At 44.9% G+C, this 24,640-nt stretch overlaps 1 protein-coding gene across 3 annotated transcripts in view; it reads right to left on the reverse strand.

The window, feature by feature from the left end:
• PIEZO2 (piezo type mechanosensitive ion channel component 2) overlaps positions 1-24,640 on the reverse strand; it is a 252,316-nt gene that overhangs the window by 37,447 nt on the left and 190,229 nt on the right. For 2 of the 3 annotated variants that reach the window (XM_061399951.1, XM_061399952.1), the window contains exons 18-32: positions 21,072-21,274; positions 20,539-20,699; positions 19,847-20,023; positions 19,454-19,579; positions 17,909-18,109; positions 17,168-17,372; positions 16,977-17,078; positions 16,403-16,568; positions 14,287-14,530; positions 11,865-11,961; positions 10,729-10,888; positions 9,989-10,078; positions 7,949-8,070; positions 6,886-6,957; positions 2,642-2,748 (exon numbers count right to left, since the gene is read on the reverse strand). In XM_061399951.1, the coding sequence (XP_061255935.1) occupies positions 2,642-2,748; positions 6,886-6,957; positions 7,949-8,070; positions 9,989-10,078; positions 10,729-10,888; positions 11,865-11,961; positions 14,287-14,530; positions 16,403-16,568; positions 16,977-17,078; positions 17,168-17,372; positions 17,909-18,109; positions 19,454-19,579; positions 19,847-20,023; positions 20,539-20,699; positions 21,072-21,274 (2,233 nt within the window). Of the gene's footprint in view, positions 1-1,317; positions 1,417-2,641; positions 2,749-6,885; positions 6,958-7,948; positions 8,071-9,988; positions 10,079-10,728; positions 10,889-11,864; positions 11,962-14,286; positions 14,531-16,402; positions 16,569-16,976; positions 17,079-17,167; positions 17,373-17,908; positions 18,110-19,453; positions 19,580-19,846; positions 20,024-20,538; positions 20,700-21,071; positions 21,275-24,640 lie in introns of all 3 variants that reach the window. The other variant, XM_061399953.1, reaches the window with a different exon arrangement.

Here is a 24,640-nt window from a genome sequence, read left to right on the forward strand (position 1 = left end):
CCTGTACCCAACTTCATCTCAGAGCTCACCCTCAGTGATTTCATCTTAAATATCAGGGAAATGGGATTCCTTTTACTGAAAACTTCTTACGCAAAAAGCATTTACTTTTTGAAATAGGAGAGGACTTTATTGAAGTGGAGATCTGTAACCGAAGTTGGTTAAGTTTTCTAAAATGTTTTTTAATCCAGTTGTGATCCAGAACTTTATGTTGTTGATAAGAAGATAATTTTTTAAACTAAGACGGGGAATAATCACATTGTAATCTTTCATATAAATTCTTAAACATGAATGGAAAGATACATAGGCAGTCATAAAAGGGGAAAAGAAAAGAAATCCAAGGAAGCAGCAACAGAGAATATTAAACTAGAACTCAGAAACCTGGCGTTTTAAAAAGGGAAGAAACCCAGGGGTCTAGACTGTGCTATGCAAGGCAGAGCAGCTTTTAGGTTTAACTGAGAGCTTGAGAAAAATCTAGAATTTCAGGTCCCTCTGGACCTGATATAATTTAAATAACCTGCGTTTAAATAAGACCCCCAGGTAAAAGGGGAGAAGCCTTGGTCTCCCTTGCTAGCCACACCCTTGTGGAGCATTTTGCTAGTGTAAATGTATGCTCCAGTTTAAGGCAGGAGAAGCGGCTTTCTATAAAGCACAAGAGTAGTGAGTCACTATTTATGATTTCCAATTATGAAATGACCACAGCAGAGGTAGCTAGATACTTTCTGTTGTGTGTTGGGTGAATTAACAAATAACTGGAGCAGTTCATTCAGCAGTGTCTCTGACGATGTGGACTGTGGAGGCTGGGTGGACCGTCCACAGCAGCTCAGGCCAGTGAAGAGAGACACTGAACTTGGGCAGAAGATGCCAGAAGAGTCTAATTTAGGAAGATGCAGGCTTAACTGGGAGCCTGAAAGGAGACGGAGCAAAACGAGTCGTTTTTTTCTGTTTGTAATTTTACCAGCTTTCTGAGAAATGGTCATGTTCTGACACATCATATCTGATGCATGCAACCATAGGTGACCCTTTTAACATGAGACGTGACTTAGGCAGAACTACAAGAAGATTTGTATCTGCATTTTCTCTTTCTATTTTTTAATCAGCTCTGATGCTGACTGAAAAACAAGAATCACCATAATAAGGAATTTGGCTTCTCAGGACGATTTTTGGAAAAATTTGCCCAATATTTTAAATTCTTCTCATTCCTTCATTGTAAGATGTATAGAACAGGGAAAACGCAGATGTGGGGCAGCAGGGGTCTGCCCATCTAAAGGTCTACGGAGCGGAGGGCCACACACCACACATCAGTAAAATGTCAAATACCTTTGCAGCTCTGATTAAATACTGAAGAATAGTTTTGGGAAGTTTAATGATAGACTTTGGCAAGGCTAAAATGGCTGATGCAAACTTCCCAATAGCTCTCTACAAAGAAGGACAAAGCAAGAGTAATTAGTGGAAAAAAACCCCAAAAACTGATCACTTAATATAAGACATCAGTATGAGTTTGGCTCTACAATTATACCGACTGGGTTAAAACGTGCTCATCTCTGAATGTGTAATAAAATGTGCCCTGCTTGTAGGATAGGAATAAAGAAAATGATTTATCATTCATGTAATCTGTAAAAATGGTGAAGACAACCCGCTCTCTCCTCTGCTGCCTGATGAGTGAGGATTAGAAGGAAACGCGTTGGAATAAAAATAAACAAGTCATTAGTGTTGAGCAAGCCAGCTGCACACATGCACACGCTGTCATCAAGAAACACACGCGGGCAGCAATGGGGCAAGTGACAGAGCATCATCAGAGGCAAGTGTCCCCGCGAACAACTCAGTTCTTCACTTTCACTAGGGAGACAGGGTGGAGGTAAGCTGCCAGCTTGGGAAGACCCGGCCAGCAAGCAGACACTGGCCTCATGGAGACATCATGAGACTGGCCAGATGTCCATCTGTGTGCCTTGTAGTCTAACAGTGGGGAAAGAACAGCCCTGTGTCTGCTCCCTTGTAATGGAAATCTACCGAGTTTTCATCCCATATGTAACTCTACTGACAAGCCCACATCTTTAACAAACACTGATGATACAATTGCTGGACACACGCTACTAGGCTGGTGACTCATGTCACCAAGAACGATACGGCAGGTTCTGAAAAAGAGAGGCAGTTAAGTTGAGAACATCAAAACTGGGCTGGAGGTTTTTATGATTTTAATACAGTCTAAAATCTTTAGAAGTACCAAGGGAACTGATTTTCAAAATTCAAAATGACTGTTTTCAAAACAAAGCGAGGATTTTATTTTCATGGTCGGCTATTTCTCCTATGGAACTGGAAGTCCACTCAAGTGATCCAAAGCTTGAAACGAAGTACACCCAGGGCAGCCTTAATTTTGTTTAGAGCACCAGAAATTTTTTTTATGCAAATGAACAGCTGGCTGGACCAGTGTCCTTGCAGGAATTCTGGCAGTAACAATTGCAATGCTGACAGCAAGAGGCAGGACAGGACAGTGAGAACCACGCGACTTCAGATGTGAACTAGAACCTCTGGGAGCCACCACGCATGAATACGGCAGAGGAAGTTGAGGCCTGTGGTCAAGGTCTGTCAGAAAGAAAACCTCTTCAACCAACCAAGGCTGTGATGTCCTTATCCCCATAGTTACCTGGAAAGCTGACCTCCGGGGGGGCTCTTCGTCTTCCTTTTTTAATTCTTCCTCTTCTTCCTCTTCACTATCCGTTTCAAACAAATAGTAATCTCCACTCCTGACCACTAAGTAAAACAAAATATGTACTTATTTCTTGGAAGAAATATGAGACAGTTTGGGGTGTATTTATGAAATGCCCCCCAAAGACACATAACCTGTCCCTCAAAGGCATCAGTGGGGACGAGGAAACAGGAGATGAGGAGACCTCACTCTGGGATGAGCTACATGGTCTGCGGAGCACCAGGCCTCATCCAGGCCATGGAAGGGACCTGGCTGCTGCTGGGTTCATCTGGCATTTTCTTCCTTCTTCACAGGAAATTGTACACGGATACACCAGATCAGGCCTGGAGCAACTAGTTCTGTTACCAAGATGGCCCAGAGGACTGAAAACTATCATCATGTCACAGTTCAGCACTTTAGGACCTCAGACAAGCTCAAAGTGAAGCAGAAGCTTCAGCGTTGCCTGAATGGGTACAAATTGCTATGGCAGAGCCAATAGGGATGATTAGGGACCAGGAGTCACGTGTCACCACCTTCTGCTTCACTTTATACTGTGCAGACACAGGCCATAACACAGGCCGCAAGACATTTGAAAAAGAGTTTTTCTTTATATCACACATTATCATGAGGAGGAAATGGGCAAATAACATAAAAAAAAAAGAAAAGAAAAAAAAGAAAGCACAATCACAAAAACACCACCACCACACTCTGGCTCTTTCTACTCATAGGCTAGGACAGAAGGAGCCAGGAGGACAAGATCCATACGGTTTAGCACTGTTAGGCTTCTGGTCAACAAGAAGCCCCCCAGTTGCTTGCTGAAATTTGAGGAGAACTGTACTGACCACAAGACACAAAGCACAAACCATATGGATAGTCCTTGCCTGGCATTTCCCTTCCAAAGACATATTGTGTCTTAAGCACGGAGACAGTCTAGAGAGCTGAAATGTTCAGAGAGCTCAAGAAGTTTGAGAATGGAATCTTTATCAGTTTGATGACTATTTTATCAGAGAAAAGAGACCCAGCATGTGCATTTCTGATGCGACAAGAACTGCACTGTCACTGCAGGAAAACATACGCATATTTCCAAGTTATATTAGAATTTTCAAATGCTGAGGTATCTTTTGGATGACATCACGTGATGTCTTTAGGTATCTTCTGGACTTATCCACTGTAAGGTCACAGGAAACCTTGGCTTGTTGAAAATTAGTTGCTATCACCAAACATGATAGTGAGTAATTTTGCCCATGTTTTCAGACATATCTGAGACCTTCATCCATGAAGATGCAGAATGAATGAATTGGGCCTTATATCCTTGAACAGAAGCACTGTGATTTGTTATGTTTATTTTGAAGAAGGAACCAAGCCCAAAGGACTGGGCCCAGGCCTGAGGAAATAAATGCAATTCAACATAAGGTAAGAATAAGCAAGAACGAACCAAAGTCACAGCATTACGTTGGACTGAGATGGAGACCATGAAAGTAATGCTTCAGATAAGCTCAGAGATTTGCTGGAAAGTCACACGGACTTGACGTCACGTGGTCATTTGGTAAACACCGAGATTTCCAGGACTGAACATTTTACCCTCATTATTGGCTCTAAAATCAACGATAGCTTCAACTGTATTCAATCATACCTTCGAGAACTTTTGTTCATGGGGCCACTGAAGTCAGTTTTCATCATAAGCAGTTGTACATTGATTTTTATTGTTTGAAAGATGCTGCCAATTTGTATGGGACATGTGCCATTAACACATTAAAAATGGAAGAAAATGTTTTAAAAATCTCCTATTCCTTTATAAATTGTCATTGAAATGAAACTTAGATAATATTTCCTGAAGTTCTATATCTGCTAATAATAAGTAAAGAAGCTCTTATATTTATGTTTGTGAGTTCTGATAGGGGTCCTGCCTCCAGCCTGGGTCTGTGTATGTACCATGGACATGGATGCTGACAGCTGGCTTTTAAAATCCCACCACCTGTAACACCAGGGACTTGGTCCTGTATTTCAGATATTTGACAACAAAGTGAGGCTTGTCACGGATTCTGCTGTACAGAACTGATGTGGAAACAAGTGCGTCTCACCAGCATGGAAGGTATCATTGAACAGCAATGATGCGATGGTCTGTGTGCATATAGACATGGAACTGGGAGGATGTCACCTACAGAACATGTTAAGAGTGCAGATGCTCACCAGTAATGTGAATAACACAGCAACGTTATTGTATCATCAGTGAGTTTGCAAAGGGTATTCCAAAGACACTTATTCTTACACTTGGCACCTCTAAGAAATATTTAAAAGCCCAATGACTCAAGAGATGGGAAAATGGGCTTTCAATAAAGTGCTTCCAAATCTAAAGATAGGTTTTGGAACTCGTCATTGTCTATAAAATAAGCCACACGTCAATTCCTTTCCTTTCCTCCCCAGCTTGTAAAAAGAAGTATCTGATTCCAAACTATGAATGACACATACCCCGGCATCATTGCACTGGAAGTTTTATAATGAGGCACAGGTAGTGTAATCCCAGCCTTCAGGAACTTGATATAATGAGGGTGAAATGAATCAGAAACTCTAAAGTCAACAACATTCAGAGGAAGTTCTTTCAAGGATAACCAACTCATAAGGTGGTGACCGAAGACCATATCCAATTCCTTCCAAAATGCAATGTTTACATGAGCAAAGGAAAGTCTCATGATGACCACAGCGGGCATATACCCCCAGTTAAAGGACAAAACATCAGTATGACACCATTTTGAAATGGATAGGTCTCTCTAAACTAGCAAAGGGCCCTTTAAAAACAGAAAGATTGGCACAGTTTACTTGTGACTTGATAGAAACTGGCACACAGTGTCCGCACAGGAGACTGTTGGCATGACTGACACGCCAGCAGACAGTGGGTCACACAGAATTCCAGCTTGAATCTTTGTCTTTTGACTTGAGCAGCAGATGAAATGAAACTCTTTAGAACTCATGAATTTTTTTCATGCAATAATGCTAAATTCAGTATTTGGGATTACATTTTATTACATCCAGGTATATGGAGCAAAATTTGAATATCACTTCCTGAAATTGGCTTGCTGATTTTAGGAAATTATTTCTTGGGTGAAAGGCCAAAACCAGATCTAAATGATGGTAAGAATTAGGTGAGAGAAAGGATTCTGACTGATTTCCTATTGATTCTGAACACCATCCTGTTGACGTTAGGGACCTTGTGATATTACTTGTCTGATTACATAAACTGCAGTAATCAAGACACAATACAAGATATAAAAGTCTGCAGACATTACGAGTAATCTGCAAGATAATGAATAATTATTCAGTACTCTAACAAATTCAAAGTGGGCCAGACTGAAATGGATCATTCCATTAGAATATGCCATTGCCAAGAGTAAGTGCTACATCCTTTGCTAAGCAGAGCAGGCATAGCCGCTGCATTTCGCAATTACTAATTCTTTTTTTTTTCTGTGATAAGGTGAAACACACCAACTCTGTGTGGCTATCGACTTCTGCTTTTCCAAAACCATCATCTGACTTTCCTCTGAAGGGTCCTGTCTAAGCTCTGGTGACTCTGAGACCACCCACACATCAGGCATTGGATTTGGAGGGTAGTTTTAGAGCTTTTTTGAAACTGAGGAGGCAGGGTGAGAAAGTAACTGTCTTAAGGTATCCCCATCTTTGTGCTTAATAAATTGCCAACTACCCTTACAAAAATGGAATCAATGCTCTTGGAATGGCAGAGCGGTGGAGGCGGGTGGGGGGGTCGGTCATTCACATTCACACCCAGTGCTTTTCAAAGAGGGTCATGGACATTCCAAATACAATGATTTTCTTTAAATTCAGAGTTCCAGGAGGAGCTGAAATGCATTTTCAATAAGGGTTTTCAGCCATGGAACAAACACACCTCAGCAGAGCTCTGGACCTCAGAATCCGATAACAAAGCCATCAACCCCTCTTCCCTCTCTGAGCCCATGGGTGGTGCTCAGGGACATGTGAGCCACATGGGAGTCGGCTGACTGCTCTGGAAGATTCCATCTGTCATGCTCAGAGACCCACAGAGATCACAGTGTTTCTCCCCTCTGCCCCTCCTATCAAGTCACAAGCATCAAACCATGCATGAACACATAGGTCACGGGGACGCCTGAATTCTGGTCAAGGATATAAGGGTTAGAATCGATGAAATCGTAAGAGGATCAAGAAAAACCTACTGGAAGCATGATCAACCCAAGGCCGCCACCACTGCTTTTTTTTGCCCTTGGTTTTCTGTTTGTCTGCTTCTCCTAAAATAAAATATGTCCAAATATTAATTCTCAGGAAGTGAGAAAACAAATTTTGAAAACCACGCTTTAACAACTCAATTGTCAAAATCTAGACATATTGCAAAAGTACACCACCCAAGGTCAGGAAAAGAAATTCTACTGACTGAACATTTACGTGGTTCAGCAGTCAATTCCACAAGGTAAATATTCAGTATTCTATTAACAGAGTGCCACATTTTCACTTTCTTTTTAGTGACTGAGGGCATATAAAAAGTATAAGAAAATGATTGTCTGTCAAAAATGCATCCCACATTGAATTTTCCATAGAATTAACAAAAAGAAGCACCACCCAGATATTATAGAAAAATTTAGTGGCAAATAATTTGCTAAAATACGTACATTCCAATAACCAGAAATATCTCTTTTGATCATTTTAATGCATGGTTGGAAAATATCAATTTATTGTTGATAAATAGATACTATGCACTGGAAGAATACCATGTATTATTTCTCCATTCCTTTCAAATAGAAAAGCATGCAAGCATCTTTAAGAACTTTTAAACTTAACTGGATATAACAAATCTATAATTAGATATAATAAATACATATTTCATCTCAAGTTTCATTGGAACAGATCATAATTGAATATTTTAACTACTGTTATTCAGGGGCTTATGTATTTAATTTTTGTATAAAACTTATAGAAATCAAAGACAACAGTAACCACATATCTTCCCTAAAGGAACAAATGAAGCCAACCCATTCTATTTTTTTCAGAAGCATATGTCCGTGAAATGGAAGCTAATTTATATTAAGGTCATCTTGTTAAATATGGTGCTATTCATTAAGTCATGGATTTATTAAATATGTACTTTCTGAAACAAACACATTCCACCTACAATTGGAACATAAAACTAGAATGAATAGTAATGTTATTTCACAGCCCTACCCTATATCATGTTTTTACTCAACATCAAGGTACTTGAGTGAAGAAGGAAATATTTCAACATACTCTCATCATCCTCTTCAGAAACTTTTTGGAGATCTTGGCCTTCCCCCGACTCCTGGGTCAAGCTCAGCATCCTCTCCTTACCCTTTTTGTATTTCTGTTGCCTGGCCTTGATGCGGTCCATCCTGAACAACAAAATAGCAGCAGCAATGCCAAGAACACGCCCACAGTTACCTACACACTTATGCACACAGCCTCCACCCAGTTACCTTTACACTTTTATGCACACAGCCAAAATCGTGGATGGAGTGGCAACAGTTGGGACTTGTGGATGGTTGCTTGTTAGCAACAAGTGTCTCCTTGTTTCTTTTATTCTCCCAGGTTTTGCATTTTTCTTTAAAAGAAAAATACTGCCTACCTCATATAGTTGTGAAGATCAAGTGAAAAGACGTATAAATGTAAAAACTGTTTTGTAAATAGCAAGTTGCCACTCAAACAGTCTATCAGACCCCACAACTCTCCTGTGTGTCACATCTAATCTCTTACTGGATCTGGGAAAATATTGTGTTGTAGCTCTTTGTCGTTTATTCAGGAAGTCTATTCAGAAATTGCAGTGTTGAGCTTCATCTCCCCCATATGTCCTCTTGAATGATATCATTTCTTTTATTTTTTTAATTAAAAAAATTCTTTTTTGGCCACGCGGTGCAGCATGTGGAATCTTAATTCCCAGATCAGGAATCAAAACTCTGCCCTGCCCCTGCAGTGGAAGTCTGCTGGACCACCAAGGAAGTCCTAAAACATTTCATTTCTTGGTTTTAAAATTTTAAATGTATGGCCCAAGTTTTAAAACTAATTTAAGTGACATTTCTGCTTTGGGCATCTTAAATAATATTTTATTTATCTGTTTATCTTTAGCAATGATCATTGCCTTCATTCTTTTTTTTATTCTGACTTCTCATTTAAGGAAATGGAAAAATCCAGTGATATAAATTATACTAAGAGGTCTCACTTATGGGAAATTAGTAGGAACACATACTACACGTGAGTTCAAATTTGCTATTTCTCTAGAGCTGATTTAGATACCTAGAAACAACAATAGCAGTAGCTATACCATATTGTACTTTCATTATATATATTTTATATAACTCATATCTTTGATTATGAAAATAACCATGCCATGGGGTAGTGTGATTCATACTGACAAATATTTTTTTTTGCACAGGGAAAGAAGCTGGGAGATGAGGTCAGGATGGAATGAACTAGTCTTAGAAACTCAGGGAACTTTCCTGGTGGGCTGACAGAGTCTCTCCATTTTCCTGGAGAAAGTGGCTAGGTTTTGAATTCTATGGCCATCAGCTCTTAAACCTGGCCCCAAACATGTGAGGCACTAGCCTTCCACAGAAGTTCCACTTACTGCTAGAGATTTCACTCCAAGAAAATAATTATTTTCAGTGAGCTAATTTAAAACAAAAAAGACTTCTCAGATCTCCTGGGTGGAGTTAGTCCATTACTTGAGTTCTCCAGGATGGCGTGCTGGGACAGGAGGCCGTGAGCTGGACATGGAAATGTGGGTGTATTTTTAGTGCCAGCTCCGGCTAGTGTGGGTTTTAAGTCATCTACTATGTGCGTCAGCAGCTTCTCCCCAGACTGGACTATATTATCTCTAAAGATCCTTCTGAAGTAAGAACCCCATGTTCATTCGCTTCACCCACAGACACGATGGACTTCTCTCCGAGTTAGAGTCGCTGGGAACGACCCTGTCTCATTCACTAGCTTGTTTAATATTTACCAAGATCAGGCAGAACTGAGTCCTAATCTAAAACAGGAAACTGGAATTCACAGAGTTCAGAAACCTGCTGGGGGCTGGAGAAGAAGCATCTAAACTAGGACTGACACTGGTCTTGCCCATGGCCGCTCTTCCCCTTGCTCCCACTCCCCTGCATACTCCTTCGGACAATTTCCACGTCAGTCAACACGGAGCAAACGCCTGGGCACGTGTGAAGGTCACCACAAATGGCTTCCTCAGGGCTTGGGGCTCTCTGGGAGCCAGGAGCTGGTGGGACAGGATCGGGTGAACCCCAAATGAAAGGGAAGCATCCTTACTGCCTCTTCAGCTGGTCCATGGACTTTTTCTCCTCCTCGATTCTGGCCTTCACAGCCTTCACAATGGTGGCCTGGAAAAGCTCAGCCCCTCTAAAGGAAAGCCAGAAACAGAATGAATGAGCATTTTTATCGGTGTTGGCCACTTTCCCTGACAACGGTTACTAAGGGAGAGAAAACATTTGCAGGGGGAGGGCGGCGCTGCTGCCTGGAGTCTCTGGGCTGGAGCTGGGGGTCCCAAGTCCCATCTAGAAGCCCCATCCTCGTGGACAGACTCACACAGCCTCTAGCCTCCCCTAGGGAAAGGGGCTCCTCCAGCTACACTCTGGAAGGTAACCGATGAATATGTTTTTCTCTATCTTCAGGAGTTTCTCCTTAAAATGGAGGTGGCAGAGATTGGGGAAGATGCACTAGACTCTGGACCAACATGGTCTCTGCTTCTGTTCTGACTCAGAAGGCCCTAAGGAACTACTCCAGGGCTGAGGTCTGGACTGAGGGGCTCAATGTCCAGTCTGTCTTTGAACTTTGAGGGTATCACAGTCCTGGTAAGGTGTAACTCCCTCCAGAGTCTTCCTCTTTACTCTTCTGTTCTAGATCTTAAAGCCTTGGATCACTTCTCCTGGAAGGAACGTGTCTTAATTTCTTGTGGGTTCTACAAGCAAGCTCAGACGGCAGGCCGGGTACAATGTCACTTCCCGGCAGGTTTCTTAGGAGAAATCCCTTGATTCCACAGCCTGACCCACCTGGATGCCAGGATCTGCGAGGCTTTTATATCTGCCACCACGTGCAGGAAATAGTAACTCATGAACACTCTTCTCTGCAGCAGCAGGAAGGCAAAGCATATGCTGTCCCAAATGATTCCCGCCTCCCCACTGGGCAGTTTACAGGAGGAGTCATCATCAGCTGGGGGAGGGGAAAAGAAAAAGAAAAAAATTACATTGAATACCCATTTTCATTGTTATTTTATAAGCTCTGTGATACGATCACACAGACATACAAGCAAACTTCCAAGGCACTGAATCCCTGTGAGTGGATTTATTTGCAGTCAAGGGCACAAACTTCAAGTCTGGTAACAGCACCAGTTCATAAGGCTGACCACAAGTGAGCTCTGGATACTCTAGGGCTCAGCAGGAAAGGTCAGGGAGAAACTGTATCTGTATGTCCCAACGCCAGAGGATATCTCGGCACAAACAAGACATGTTCTGGGAATGGGCCCTTCCCAGGGCAGCCAGCAGAGCAGCCACAGTCTACTGGAAAGAGAGGTGCCAACAGCACGTCCGACCCCAAATCAGAACAAGCTCTAGTGCCTTCTTCATCCTCCTACCAGAAGGCAGGGCGGGGCCGGGTGAGGGTGGGGGAGCACCAGGTTCCAGGCCCCATGGAGAACAGAGGACAGTGGTGCTGTCCAGGGTTCTGACACAAGAGGCACAGGGTGGGAACCGGAGTCCCGCCTCCAGCAGGGAGGGAGTCTAACTGCAGACACCCTGTTACTCCTCCCAGCTCTCCACCCAGTGGGGTTTCTCTGAGCTTCAGGGTGGGGGGTCTGCAGGTAGAGCTCCTCTGATGACCAAGATGCCCACTACAGCAGCCACAGGTGTGTGTGGGCATCTGTGACCCTTCCCATCATAAACATAGGAAGTTCAGGGAGTTGCTAAAGACCTGCTTGGGGATGGGGAAGGGACATTTGTTGAAGATCAAAGATTATCTTGAGGGTGGGGTGTTCCAACCACAGATAGCCTGGCAGCGCCAGCCCACAGCTCCTTGAAGACACTGAGTTGGGTGTCCCTTCATCTCCTTCCTTCAGGGGCTTTGGCATAGATATTTAAATTAGAACTCTCCCTTCTGTCCCTCCGTTCCCAAATCTGCTTTTCATACTCACGCATTTTGTAGCCCTTGACTGTACAGGCCAGGCTGAATGCTTGGATCAACCAGCAACTATTTTGAACCAATTTTTCAATATAGCCACATGCTCCTATCTGAAAAACAAATGGGAAACGAGTATCCTGAAACTCTGCACCCAGAAAACAAGGTTGATGTCTTGCAATCCCAACATGTGCAGGAATTCCCTGCGGCTCAGTGTTCTTTTGGCTCCTAAAATCCAGTCCCACTCAATAAAGTGCTTGATGCTTCGCTTCTGGGAGTTAAACCTGAGGAGCAAGCAGAAGAAGCCTCAGCATGGTGCTCTCTGCACTGGGAAGTGCCTCTCTTTTCCAACAGGACTTAGAGCATCATAGGAACAAGCCTGACTCTGCAATAGCCAATGGGTGAGCACTAATCCAGGACTCAGATTTGGGCAGAGACAAACCTAGACAGCATATTAAAAAACAGAGACATCACTTTGCTGACAAAGGTCCATATAGTCAAAGTTTTGGTTTTTCCAGTAGTCATGTACAGATGTGAGAGCTGGACCATAAAGAAGGCTGAGCACTGAAGTATTGATGCTTTTGAACTGTGGTTCTTGGACAGCAAGGAGATCAAACCAGTCAATCCTAAAGGAAATCAACTCTGAATATTCATTGGAAGTACAGATGCTGAAGCTGAAGCTCCAATACTTTGGCCACCTGATGTGAATAGCCGATTCATTGGAAAAGACCCTGATGCTGGGGAAGATTGAAGGCAGGAGAAGAAGGGGACAACAGATGATGAGATGGCTGGATTGGACATGAGTTTGAGCAAGATCTGGGAGATGGTGAAGGACAGAGAAGCCTGATGTGCTGCTGTCCATGAGGTCGCAAAGAGATGGACACGACTGGGCAACTAAACAGCAAAACAACAGCAAAGTGAAGACCAGGTCTGAAACCCGGGTTTACAGAATAAATGAATGAATGAGTGGATTCCACAGTCACACACTCTCCAGGAATAGCTGTCGGGAGGGATCAGCTCCCAGGTGCTGGTCTCCACCCATTGGACTGACTTCAGGAGAAAGAGTGACCTCCTGTCCTGCCTCACCCCCTGCCCGACAACTCTCAACACCACCCCACAGGCAAATACGCACTGCTGGAGTCCAACTGAGGAACAAAAATCACTTTTACTACCAATTAGAAACTTACGATTCTCATGGACTTGAGAAAAAATAAATTCTTCAAATACACACTCATGGTTACATAGACTTGGCTTTGTCAGACTTCTAAACATAGCAATGCATGTGCCTCCCCTCACCCAAAGTCAAATGCTTTCCAGTAAAATTGCCTGGCAAGTTCATCTTTAAGTGCTAGGAAGGGGAGAAGTAGGCAGCCATAGTGCCTACATCACTGTTCTTTTATTTTAATTTTAATTAATTTTTTAATTGGAGGATAATTGCTTTACAATATTGTGTTGGTTTCTGCAATACATCAACATGAATCAGCCATAGGTATATGTATGTACCCTCCTTCTTGAAACTCCTTCTCACCTCCCACCCCATTCCACCACTGTTCTTCTAACACTCTGTCAGTTACAGCCATGAGGGGCAGGCCCTGGGATTGAGTTTGAATCAGAGCTAGAGGTGGATTAACTCCTTCAGATCCTGGAAGGTCACTGTTTAATTTCTTGACACAATAAATAGCTTGAAAGGTATCTTTGTGGCCTACAAGATTTCACATGACTCTGGGATGATGCATGGGCAGTTTATCCACCAGGAAAGAGCCACACTGTGGCTTGCAAGGTGGAAATTTAACAGAGAGTCGGCCTTGTTCTGTGGACAGGAGGTGTTCGTCTCAATCCTGAACTATCTTAGCTGTTTTTAAGTCAAGATGCTAGTGCTTAGAGCAGCCACGAAGCTCCCGTGTCCACCCGTGCATCAGGGCACCATAAAACACCTGCACCTTTTGGGGCCTATCCCTCCCATCTGTACCCCACCTGGTGTCACAGAAAATCTTGACTATTCTATCAATATTTATACTTGCATGGAGTTTTCCCGGTAAGAGAGTCAGTTTCAGCCAACAGGATATAATTTGTGAAGACATCACATGACTGTTTCAACTCATAAAGGGCCACTTGCAGCCTGTTCTGGAGTGAAATCCAATCATTCCTCAGAAGGGATAGATTTTAATTGAAAAAATACATTTTAGAGTTTTTTTTTTTTTTTCCCACAAATACATATCCTCTTGTCCTTGAGAGGGTGGATGTGAGCAAAAAGGATTCTGCTTAAAACAGCAAAACAAGGAGTAATAAACGGTCATTCCAATTCTGAGTTTGCCAGCATCCTATTCGGGGCTTTTAAGAGAGCAGCATGAGGGGCTGAGGGCTTTCAGTAACCACTGAATGGGTTGTTTGCTCTGAGGCTGGGACCGCAAATGTGTTACACGGTGCGAGCCACTTACCGACAGTATGTTTTTCATCGTGATCACAAAGACATTGTAAGCGATCAGCCAGTCCCAGTAGCGCAGGATGCTCTTGATGGGTTTCAGCAGCAAGTCGCCCCCGAAGAGCAGGAAGTAGAAGCAGGCCACCAGGTAGCCCATGCAAAAGATGCTGATGCGGGTCGTCCCGGTGATGAAGATGATAGTGAGCACGAACCAGAAGAGGTAGCTGAAGATGACCACCTTGGACATGTCCAGATACGACCTGGACAACAAAACCAAGAGACAACACAGACTGCAGCGCAGACCAAGTAGGGAGGTTCTAGTAGAGGAAGGGAATGTGTTCACACATCCTCCTCCTGACTCAGCCTGGAGGCACAGGCCAGAGAGGGCGTTCTGATCGCCGGCTGGTCCACAGGCAATCCTCATCCAGTTAGTGATGGACAGAGCAGTGCTTTGTGAAAACGCCATATGCACTTTTATTATCATCAAACTGGGGTCAAACTTCCCACAAGCAGCAATGTTCTCTGCCTAGTACCCGAAGAGTCAGACACAACTGAGTGACTACCACTTTCACTTTTTTACACGTCGACATGGAGCTCACAGGCTCTGTCAGCATTCTCTCTGCACCTTCCTGGGCCGAGCCAAGGTCCCTTCTGTGGGACCACTCCTCACTCTGCAGACAGGCAGATGCTCGGGCCCCATCATCCCCCAGTGGTGGAGCTCTGGGAGCTTCCCCAGCTGGGTATCGGCTGACAGATGTTGTACCTACAAGCTGCGACCCATCTGGATTCATTTGCTCAGAGTCTCTAGGCTATGGAGGCTTTGCTTTGGTTGTTTTTCTTCCCAAGTTTGGGGAGAAGCACAGAACCACCAATTGTGCATCAGTTCAGTTCAGTTGCTCAGTCATGTCCGACTCTTTGCGACCCCATGAATCGCAGCACACCAGGCCTCCCTGTCCATCACCAACTCCTGGAGTTCACTCAGACTCATGTCCATTGAGTTAGTGATGTCATCCAGCCATCTCATCCTCTGTCGTCCCCTTCTCCTCCTGCCCCCAATCCCTCCCAGCATCAGAGTCTTTTCCAATGAGTCAACTCTTCGCATGAGGTGGCCAAAGTACTGGAGTTTCAGCTTTAGCAGCATTCCTTCCAAAGAAATCCCAGGGCATCAGATACTTGATAACCAAGCTGTTATTTTGTGGGAGCTCTTAAGTCATCTCTGATAAATACATGCTACACTGTTTTCAGTGTGGTTAGGGAATAAGTGGTCCCTAGAAGAATGCTGGTGATGGACAGGGTGATGGAGTTGGTGATGCACAGGGAACCCTGGCGTGCTGCAGTCCATGGGGTTGCAAAGAGTCAGACATGACTGAGCAACTGAACTGAACTGAGAAGAACACTGTCACAGAAGTGGACTTTTGGACTATACTCTTCTTAGACTAAAATACTCAACACTTCTGAATAGTTCCATGATTTTTCTCTAAACTATGTTTCACTCATCCTTGATGTCATACACACTGGAGAGTGCATAAGATGTGGGTGTTTCTCAGCATTCCACGGTCACACAGGTAACGTCAGTGATTCAGTCCTGGTGTGGGATCTGAATGCCCAGTCCTCCCAATGTGTGTGACTTGAAGTCGGTGGAACTAGGCTGCTGGCATGTTTGAGTGAGTGTGTGTGTGCTTGTGCACACGTGTTTGTGCATCATGTGCTTTCCATCCATTTCTCTTCCCTGCCTGCAGCTGTGAATTCTCCTACAGGAGCCCTGGCCCTCACTCTTCAGCCTGACCTGCTTTGGGTTCAGAAATCATAAAACCAAGCCTGTGGGAACAACATGGCAACACCAGCCAACATACCCCAGGGAGGACCTCCAGGGCCCCTGGGAGCGCTTGAGGCCCTGGCTGTCCTGGGGTTCAGGGGCATCTGTTCCCCAGAACTGCCCTGGGCATGTCCATGGAGGACAGAGGATAACAAGGAGGTTTGGCCTCCAGACCATGGCCTCTAGCTGTCTGGCCCCAGGATTCTTGGCTTCATGGTGTAATCAGTGGGTCAGCGCCCAGGAAATGCAGGGGAGCTGGAGGCATGGGCTTGGGGGTCTCACCTTCCCAGGGGCTGCCCGTGGGCAGCCGCGTTACCTGCAGTGGATGAAGTCAGGCACGGGATTGTGCTGGCTGAATGAGGCCGCGTCCAGGTTCATGCAGATCTCCACGTTGTCACCTGCCACGATCCGTACGGCGGCCTTATTCTCATCCTCAAAGATCTGCCGTTGCAGCGAGGCACACAGGAGTAGCATGAAATCATCTGGCGGAACAGAAGCATCTGTGGTCTGGCCTCGTCCTTCCAGCTACCCTTTCCAGTTTGTAGGTCTATGTCTGCGGTGGCAGCAAGAAGCAACCGCTTTCCCCAGGACCAGGCCCGCCCCCCGCAGCCTCTCTCCTAGAAGGTGGGTGTATACAGGTGTGTGGGGCTGGATAGTGGGGTGTGTGGCAGAGGATAAAATTACTAAAGTAAAAAAAGTGTTTGGAATGCTAACATGGTATTAACTCTGCAGACAAAACAGGGCTGGCAGGAGCCGCTAGTGGCTGGTGATGGTGACGCGTGGAAGCCAGCCTGTCTGGACTGTATGTGCAGGGGTGCGGTCGGGGAGGGGGTGCAGGGGTGCACCACCAGGGGAAAGATGAGCAGGAAGGACCCCAGCACCCCACTTACACACGAGGAACACAGGGTTGGGCCGAACGATGAAGTCAGGGAAGTACAGCCACTTGACGACGTTGTCATTGAAGCTGGCGCCCTTGAACCTCCAGGGGTAGTCTGCAGGGTGTGAGGTGGGAGGAGCCGGTCAGGGAGCCCCTCATGCTGTTGAGCTCCTGCCTCCCGTTGCCAGTGGTGGGGGGACTCACCTCGGCAGGGGGCAGGGGGGATGCCGATGCAGATGAAGTACTGGAAGGTGATGATGCAAGCCAGGAAGCAGCAGTACTTGGGCCAGATCTCGGCGATGGCCTTCCTCCTGCGCCGGTACAGGACGGCAATCAGCCAGCAGGCGTGAATCATGGCGTAGAAATCCATGCGCTGGCCGATCACGTTAACTGACATGAGGAAACAGGTCTGCGTGAGGATGAAAGAGGCAGAAAGTCGGCTTTACAGGGAAGGGGAGTGACATCAGCGGGCAGCTGAACGTGGAGACCCGCGTTCCTGGGCCCAGACCCTGGATGAGCTCTTCACCTGCTCTGCCTCTGCAGTGTGTTTTCATCATGAAGACAGAAGACTGACTACGTGGCCGTCAATAAGAATCACTGTTCCAAGTACTGAGGGCAGGCCTCCCACACTATTCAGGTCAAAACAGTGTGCTCTGGCTGAGGTCATACATTCAGAAGGCACTAAACAGACACCCAGGCATCTGTAAGACTGGGCGTCCCGAGAAGCCATGTCCACGGCTGCAGAGCAGGGGACAGGAACCGAGTCCTGGAAATTCTCCACCAGGCCAGGGAACCCTGCCATGGAAGCTCCCCGCCACCCCCTCGGATCCCAAGGAGATGGAAATCAGGGCATGGAGATGTGCCACAAAGCCCTAGTGGCCACCTGGCTGAAAGCAGCTGCTGGAATTTTCAGAGAAAAGAGAACAGATCAGCAAGGAAACTCACCTCCAGACCAAACTTGTAGAAGAAGTAATTGATGAAATACTTGGCACAGTTAACAAGTCCATCATCCAGCTGGAGTCTTGTGATGTTGTGGAAGATGGTTTTAGACACAGGGGTTGAGAGGTTGTTCCGACCTCGGTAGTACTCCTGATGGCGGTAGACGGTAACCTCGAAGGCCAGGATGGCCAGCATCAGCAGGTTGTTCTAGAAAACAAGGAAAATACACATGATGCCATGTGGTCATTTACAGTCTCCTTAAAAAGCTATCTCACTTCACTGTGGGTGTGTGTGATCAGATCCCACAACCATGAAACGGTCTTGACTTTAATGCTCATTTTCCCTGTTTTGTGGTAACAAGGGTGGAGTCATCTCCAGTTTGAAAATCAGGCTAATTTTCATGATAACAGGATTTAGAACCTCTATACCAATGACTGGCGATGGTTACACCAGATCCAGAAAAAGTACCACCGAACCAGACAGCTGGGTCCAGTTACTCGGAAGGGTTGCCCAGCCTTCTTTGCAACTAAATGTGAGAAACCCTTATACACCATCCTGCAGGGACCCCAGGAAACAGACTGAGCTGCAGACTGGGGCTCAACTTAGCAAGTTTTTGAACACAATATCTTTGAAAGCTGGCTAGAGAGAGCAGTAGAGTAAAAAATATACTAATCATACTACAAAATAATCATAAAAAATAGGTAACATTTATGTGCCAGACACTATTCTAATCACCCCTTTCAAATATGAGTTGGTTTTATCTTGTAACAGCTCTTAATGGTAGACATAATTTGTATGTTACAAATAATATTGGTCATATGAGAAAACATCAGGAAGCTACACCAAGTAAGAGGAGATGCTTAGTACACTTTCAAATTCCAGTTGAGTACAAAGGCTTTAATTACATCATCAGCATAATCCATCAAAATAAAATGTTCAAACTATCCATCACAGTAACATGTGAATAATCTGAACTATATTGCTTTCCTTATGTTTGTTACAACTATTTGCAATCAGAATTCATTTTTCAAAGACACGCCCTTTGTATGTGGCTACTTCTAAGCATAATAGATGCCGTTGATTAAAATCTGTAGAATTTAGACAGCAAACATTTCTTGTCATGCTATACTTACTTCTCAGAAATAATTACTCTGACCATTTGGTGTAATTTACTCAATATTTTTTCTTTGTTGCCTACAAGATATCATTCTATGTATCCTGTTTTGAAGTTTGCTTTTTTTTTCAACATTACAATATATTTTGGATATCTTTCAGTGTCTGATAATATTATAAATCTGCCTTTGAGCAGTTTCGTAACATTCCAGTGAATATATTTGTCATACTCTATTCAACGAATCTCAAATTACTCAGCTGATTTCTTTTCAGCACAATTCAATACTGATTTTAATACTCAGTCATGTGTTTTGGAGGTGACTGCAAACCCCATGTAAGAGGACGAGGCTGCTCTCCAAGGTGAGGTGAGCGGTCTCCAGGGAAAGGGCTGCAGACATGAACTCAGCAGAGGCTACACTAAGGATGAGGAAGCCTTACCCTCAGGTAGACAAGTAGAGGAGATGACTTCCTGAGGCCCACCCATTCTGTGGGGTCAATGGGTGCGCTGTAGAGCAGAGACTTGTTCAGCTGGTGCAGGGGGATGTTCGTCTGGTTTTCATTTGGCTGAAAAGAAAAGAGAAAGGAGTAAGAGATGGCCCCGCAGTCAGGAGAGTTCAGACTAGTCTCCCTCGGGTTTGAGCAAAGGGACACAGGGATGGGGGGAGGACCCACTTCAGGGGGAATCAGCATCAGGAGAGACGGGGCCAGGACACCTCCGACTCACTGAGCCAGCGAAGGCCTGTCGGCGAGGGCTGGGGGACGTGGGTCCCCCGAGGTGTGCCTCCCTTCCCTGAAGGCCAGGCAAGGGGACCCTCCGTCTCCGAGGCTCACCAACGAACAGTTCACAGAGAAGTTCTCAGGCTTGATGGTCTGCAGCTGGTACAGCATCTTACAGACGATGATCACACATGTCCAGACGGTGCAGACACTGGAGGCCAGACGGCGGAGCCTGGCGTACGGCAGAGCAAAAGCCCAGGAAATAAGAAACACGTAGTTGAACAGAGACACCTGAGAACACAAAATTGGAATTGGAGACAAAAATATGTCACATGGCACAACATCTAAAAACCTAGATGTTTTTAGGCAACTTGACTGATTCAGTTCCTCTGAGCTAAGCAAAGGCGGGCTGGGATCCTCATATGTACAAGAAATGGCTGTGGGTGTTAAGATATATAGCTAGTACGCAGACAGGTGTACAACCAGGTGATGTTAAGTATATCACAGTGGGAAACTACTGAGGTGAACAGGCTTCTGGGAGAATACCCAGGGGGTCCTCGGCCCAACTTGGAGCTTCAGGAACCTCTCCTGGGAGAGAACACGCCTGAGTGGTGCCCTCAAGCTGTGCGGAGTTCAGACATACCCACACTGGGTGGGCATGTGGCGCACAGCCACATCCATGAGTCAGTGTCCGTCTCTGCCCTACCCGTGCTCAGCGTGGGGGCTTTAAGTCCAAGCGGCCCAAGGCTCCAGCTGGAGCAGACGTCTGGCTGGGTCTGGCCTAAAGACGGAATGGCATCACTTGCCTCCTTCACGGACACCCAGATGATGTAGGAGGACACGATCTTGACGATGTGCAGCTCCAGGATCCACCACAGGAACGTCTGCAGCTGGTGGAAGCCCTCCAGGAACCGCAGGAGCAGCACGGTGAGGCGGTCGATCACCAAGTGCCACTTGTTCCTCAGATCTGCAAGGCAGGGAGTGCAACTGTGAGTGGAGGTCTGGCCTGTATTGATGGGTCCCTTGTCCCTCTGATCTGCAAGGCAGGGTGTGTGCACAGCTGTGAGTGGAGACCTGGCCTGTACTGATGGGTCCCTTGTCCCTCTGATCCGCAAGGCAGGGCGTGTGTGCAGCTATGAGTGGAAGCCTGGTGTGTACGGCTCGTTCCCCCCGTTTCCAGCTCACTGCCAGGGTCAAGTATATACTGGAGCATATAGAGTATATATTTTATTATATACTTATATAATGAGTATATATTTGATTCACTTGGAGCAAGTCAGTGGTTGGTTTCCTCCACCTGTGGGCCAGCATCCGAGCGGCTCCTGGGCGGGCGGCTTACCTGACGTCTCCTCCTCCTCTTCGTCCTCATCCTCATCCTCATCCTCGCTGTCCCTGCCAGGCTCGCCCTTCTTGGCTTTTGCAGGGCATCCCCCCGGCATCTCCTCCCCAGGCCCAGCCAGCTGCTTGACCTCCGCCACCTCCAGGCTAGCGGTCAGCTTCATCATGGCAAGGTCCGGAAGGCTTCCCTCGGGGTGGGCCAGCCTGTCGGCAGACAGCAGACAAGTCAGGGAGGGAAGGGCACTGGGAACTGAGAGTGAGGGGCACGTGGAGGAAGATGAACAAAATGGAAGTCACTACACAGCCTGGCATGTGGGCTTGTTAGCATCCGGTTGCTTTTTATTTTTTAAAGCTCTTTCTAAAAATGAACTGTAGATTCAGGTTTGGTGAGCTCTTCCAATTCAGGTTCTAGTGATGAGTCAGTCATGAGAGCTATCAACACCTAAACTTGACATTTTTTCCCGCAGGAGAAAATGGTCAGAGTTTAGGATGGAGAAGCATGAAATGGCATCATGTAGAGCAAGCATTTCATGGCTTCACAGGGGGACTTACTCATTGTGGTGGATTGGTAATTTTTTCTTGATGCTGCTCAAAGTAATGGAAATAGAAAGGAAAAAAAAAAGGAGATGAGAACAGAAGAGTTATAAGGAGACTCAGAGATCACACATCATGCTACAGTCATCTACTATTGCATTCCTATATGCCGGGTGCAGGGCCCTAACGCCATGTGCATTCCAGGATGGCGGCCACAGCGTGCTTTGACTGGGAGCCCTGAGCCGGGCAGCTGATCTGAGAATGGACGGTGCTGCAGTGGTGAAGGGCAGGACGCAGAGACTGCTGAGGCAAGTCAGGTCATGCTTTCTTAGAAACACAGCAAACCATCCCCTAGGAATCAAGTCATTCACAGTTTAAGGAGGGATTTTTTTTTTTTAATTCTTAAATAAGGTGTAATGTCGGTCAACTTTTGCATGGACCAGTCTCATCCTGTGGCCATCTGAAGCGTATGCAGTGGATGCAAATGCTTCTGGGGGTAAGAAGCCTGTATCACACCCCATCCTCGGGCACCAGGTGAGCTGCGGGACCAGATCTCTTGAGAAGAGTGCGGGAGCCTGGCTGAAGGGGCTGCAGCCTTAGGGAGCTCAGCAACTCTTGGGGGTCCAGCTTAGTTCACGGCGAATAGTAATGAGTATGATCTTGCTCCTCAGTTTTTTAAGAGTATATCTTTTTATTCATATTCAAATGAATGTTTGAAGGAACGTTCGTGGGCAATAAAGTAGACATTAGGAAAAGGCCTATTACAGATCATGCAGGTAGTCCTTCTCATTTGCAAAAATTTATTCATTTCAGCCTGACTGTCACAGGACAGACACTTGATAATGTTATCGTATCTGTAATACTCTGAGTTTTATCTGTAATATCTGTAATTGACTCTGAGACAATTTTATGTCTCTTGAATTTTACTTTTTTTTAAACAAAATGAAGAAGTCCGGCTAGATAAAAATCTAAGCTCACATGCAACTTGTTGGTTTTGCATTTAAACGCCTGTGATATTGGAGAACTGTGGTCAAGATTCTGCATTGCCCTTGGACTTTCAGAGAGGTTATCCTTCAAAAGCAATTCCTTTTAGCGATCTCAAGCAGGTAGATCACAGAATGTTAGAAAATTTAGTGAACAAAGAATGTTCTGAGGTCGGTGGAAGAAAGTGTGCTGACATGTACTTGCTTATTTTCTTTTTCTTTTCTTCTCTTATTGGATATATGCATACATACAGCTGACTCACATTGTTGCACAGCAGAAAGTAACACAACATTGTAACACAACTATACTTCAAAATATAAATTAATTAATTAAATCATATGATCCCCCAAAAATCACCTTTCAGTTTGGCTTTGATAATCCACATTATAGCCAGATTTCCACAACATTATTTTCTACTTGTATGTACTTGCTTATTTTCTTAAGCTAGATAATTCACCTGAGAAAATCTGTGATTATAAAATGCCTCTGGATGAAAGTATTCTCAATGAACGGTTAGAGTGTCTACTTTAAAAGACACTGTATGAATCCTTTCATTGTGCTTTCGTTTTTCTCATAGCATTTTTCTGAGACAATCCAGAACAATGTTAAAAGCGTGCTCTTTGGAATCAAAAAGATTTAGATTTAAGCCTAAACTAGACATCTTGCTAACAAGGGGAAGTGGCAAAGCTCCTTACTCTGTCTTTTATTTTTAAAAAATTTTATTGAAGTATAGTTGATCGACTATGTGTTAATTATAACAATGTGATTCAGTTACACATGTACACAGGAACAGGTGTAATGGCCCTGGTTTGTGTATATGTAGGAGAACTAACCATTGCTCCTGTTAAAATATTCTAAATCAGTCTGTTTACAAATTCAGTTGGAACTTCCTGTATTTTTCACACCATCAGAATTTTATCAGTCAGCCACTGTCCTTAACACAGCCCTACCTCACATCTTATAAGGTCAAGTCTAAATTGTGACTGACCCAGAAGTTGGAATATAGGTATGTCCTCTCTTTCATTGGAACTCCCATCTAGAAACACAGTATTCTCCTTATTAAACAGCACTGAGCATACAAAAATAAATTTGGGGATAAAGAAAGCTTATTTACTCAATAAAAGGTTCACCCTATCATTCTAATCAAGAGAAGTCCCTTCAAAACTGGACATACTTCATGTGCAGCCTTTTAGAAGCACATACTGTGTAGGGAGAGAGGGTTTGTTAGGTCGAGTGCTCCCTAGGGCACAGCTCTGACTTTTCTTAAAATGTGGGCATTCAGACAAAAGTGAGAGTTCACTGGAAAGAAGACTGAGCTAATGGTGGAATGCTTCAAGTTTTTAATTATTTTAGATGACTGCATCTAGGTCTGAGAACTCCTGAGTCAGTTCAGGGTTGATGGGCATATGTTTCTCCTCAAGAGGAATGCAGGGAGCCAACTCTGTACCATCAGCATCCTTGGCACATTGGTTCTAGGACCCCTACGGACACCAATACCTATGGGTGCTCAAGTCCCTTGTATAAAATGCTATAGTATTTGCTTGTAACCTACGCACATCCTCCTGTACATTTTAAATGATCTCGAGATGGCTTGTAATACCTAATACTATTTGAATGCCATGGAAATAGTAACTTGCACACAGCAAATTCAAGTTTGCTTTGGGGAACTTTCTGGATTTTTTTTAAAAAATGCTTTTGGTTGAATCCATGGATGCAGAAACCACGGATATGGAGGGCTGAGTGTATCAGTTGTCAGAGCCCATCAAACCACTCCTGCCTCTTGGGCGCCCCAGCCACCTCCTCTTAAAGCACATGATCAAGACTTTATCAGAAACACAGAGGGAGAGAGACAGATATAGTGTGGTTCTTTATGTTAAGAGGGATAAGACTGATATGGCTGCTCAAGATTTATGCTTCAAGTCTGTAGCTTACTTCTCTAGCTGGCAGCTAAAAACTTGAGGTTGACATTTCTCTCTCAGGTTGCCCCCAAAACCAGCCCCAAAGGGAGCCCACCCGGCCTCGTTCCTCTTCCATAGAGATCTCCACAGAGAT

The sequence above is a fragment of the Bos javanicus genome, chromosome 24, assembly GCF_032452875.1.
Source record: "Bos javanicus breed banteng chromosome 24, ARS-OSU_banteng_1.0, whole genome shotgun sequence".
NCBI lineage: Eukaryota > Metazoa > Chordata > Mammalia > Artiodactyla > Bovidae > Bos > Bos javanicus.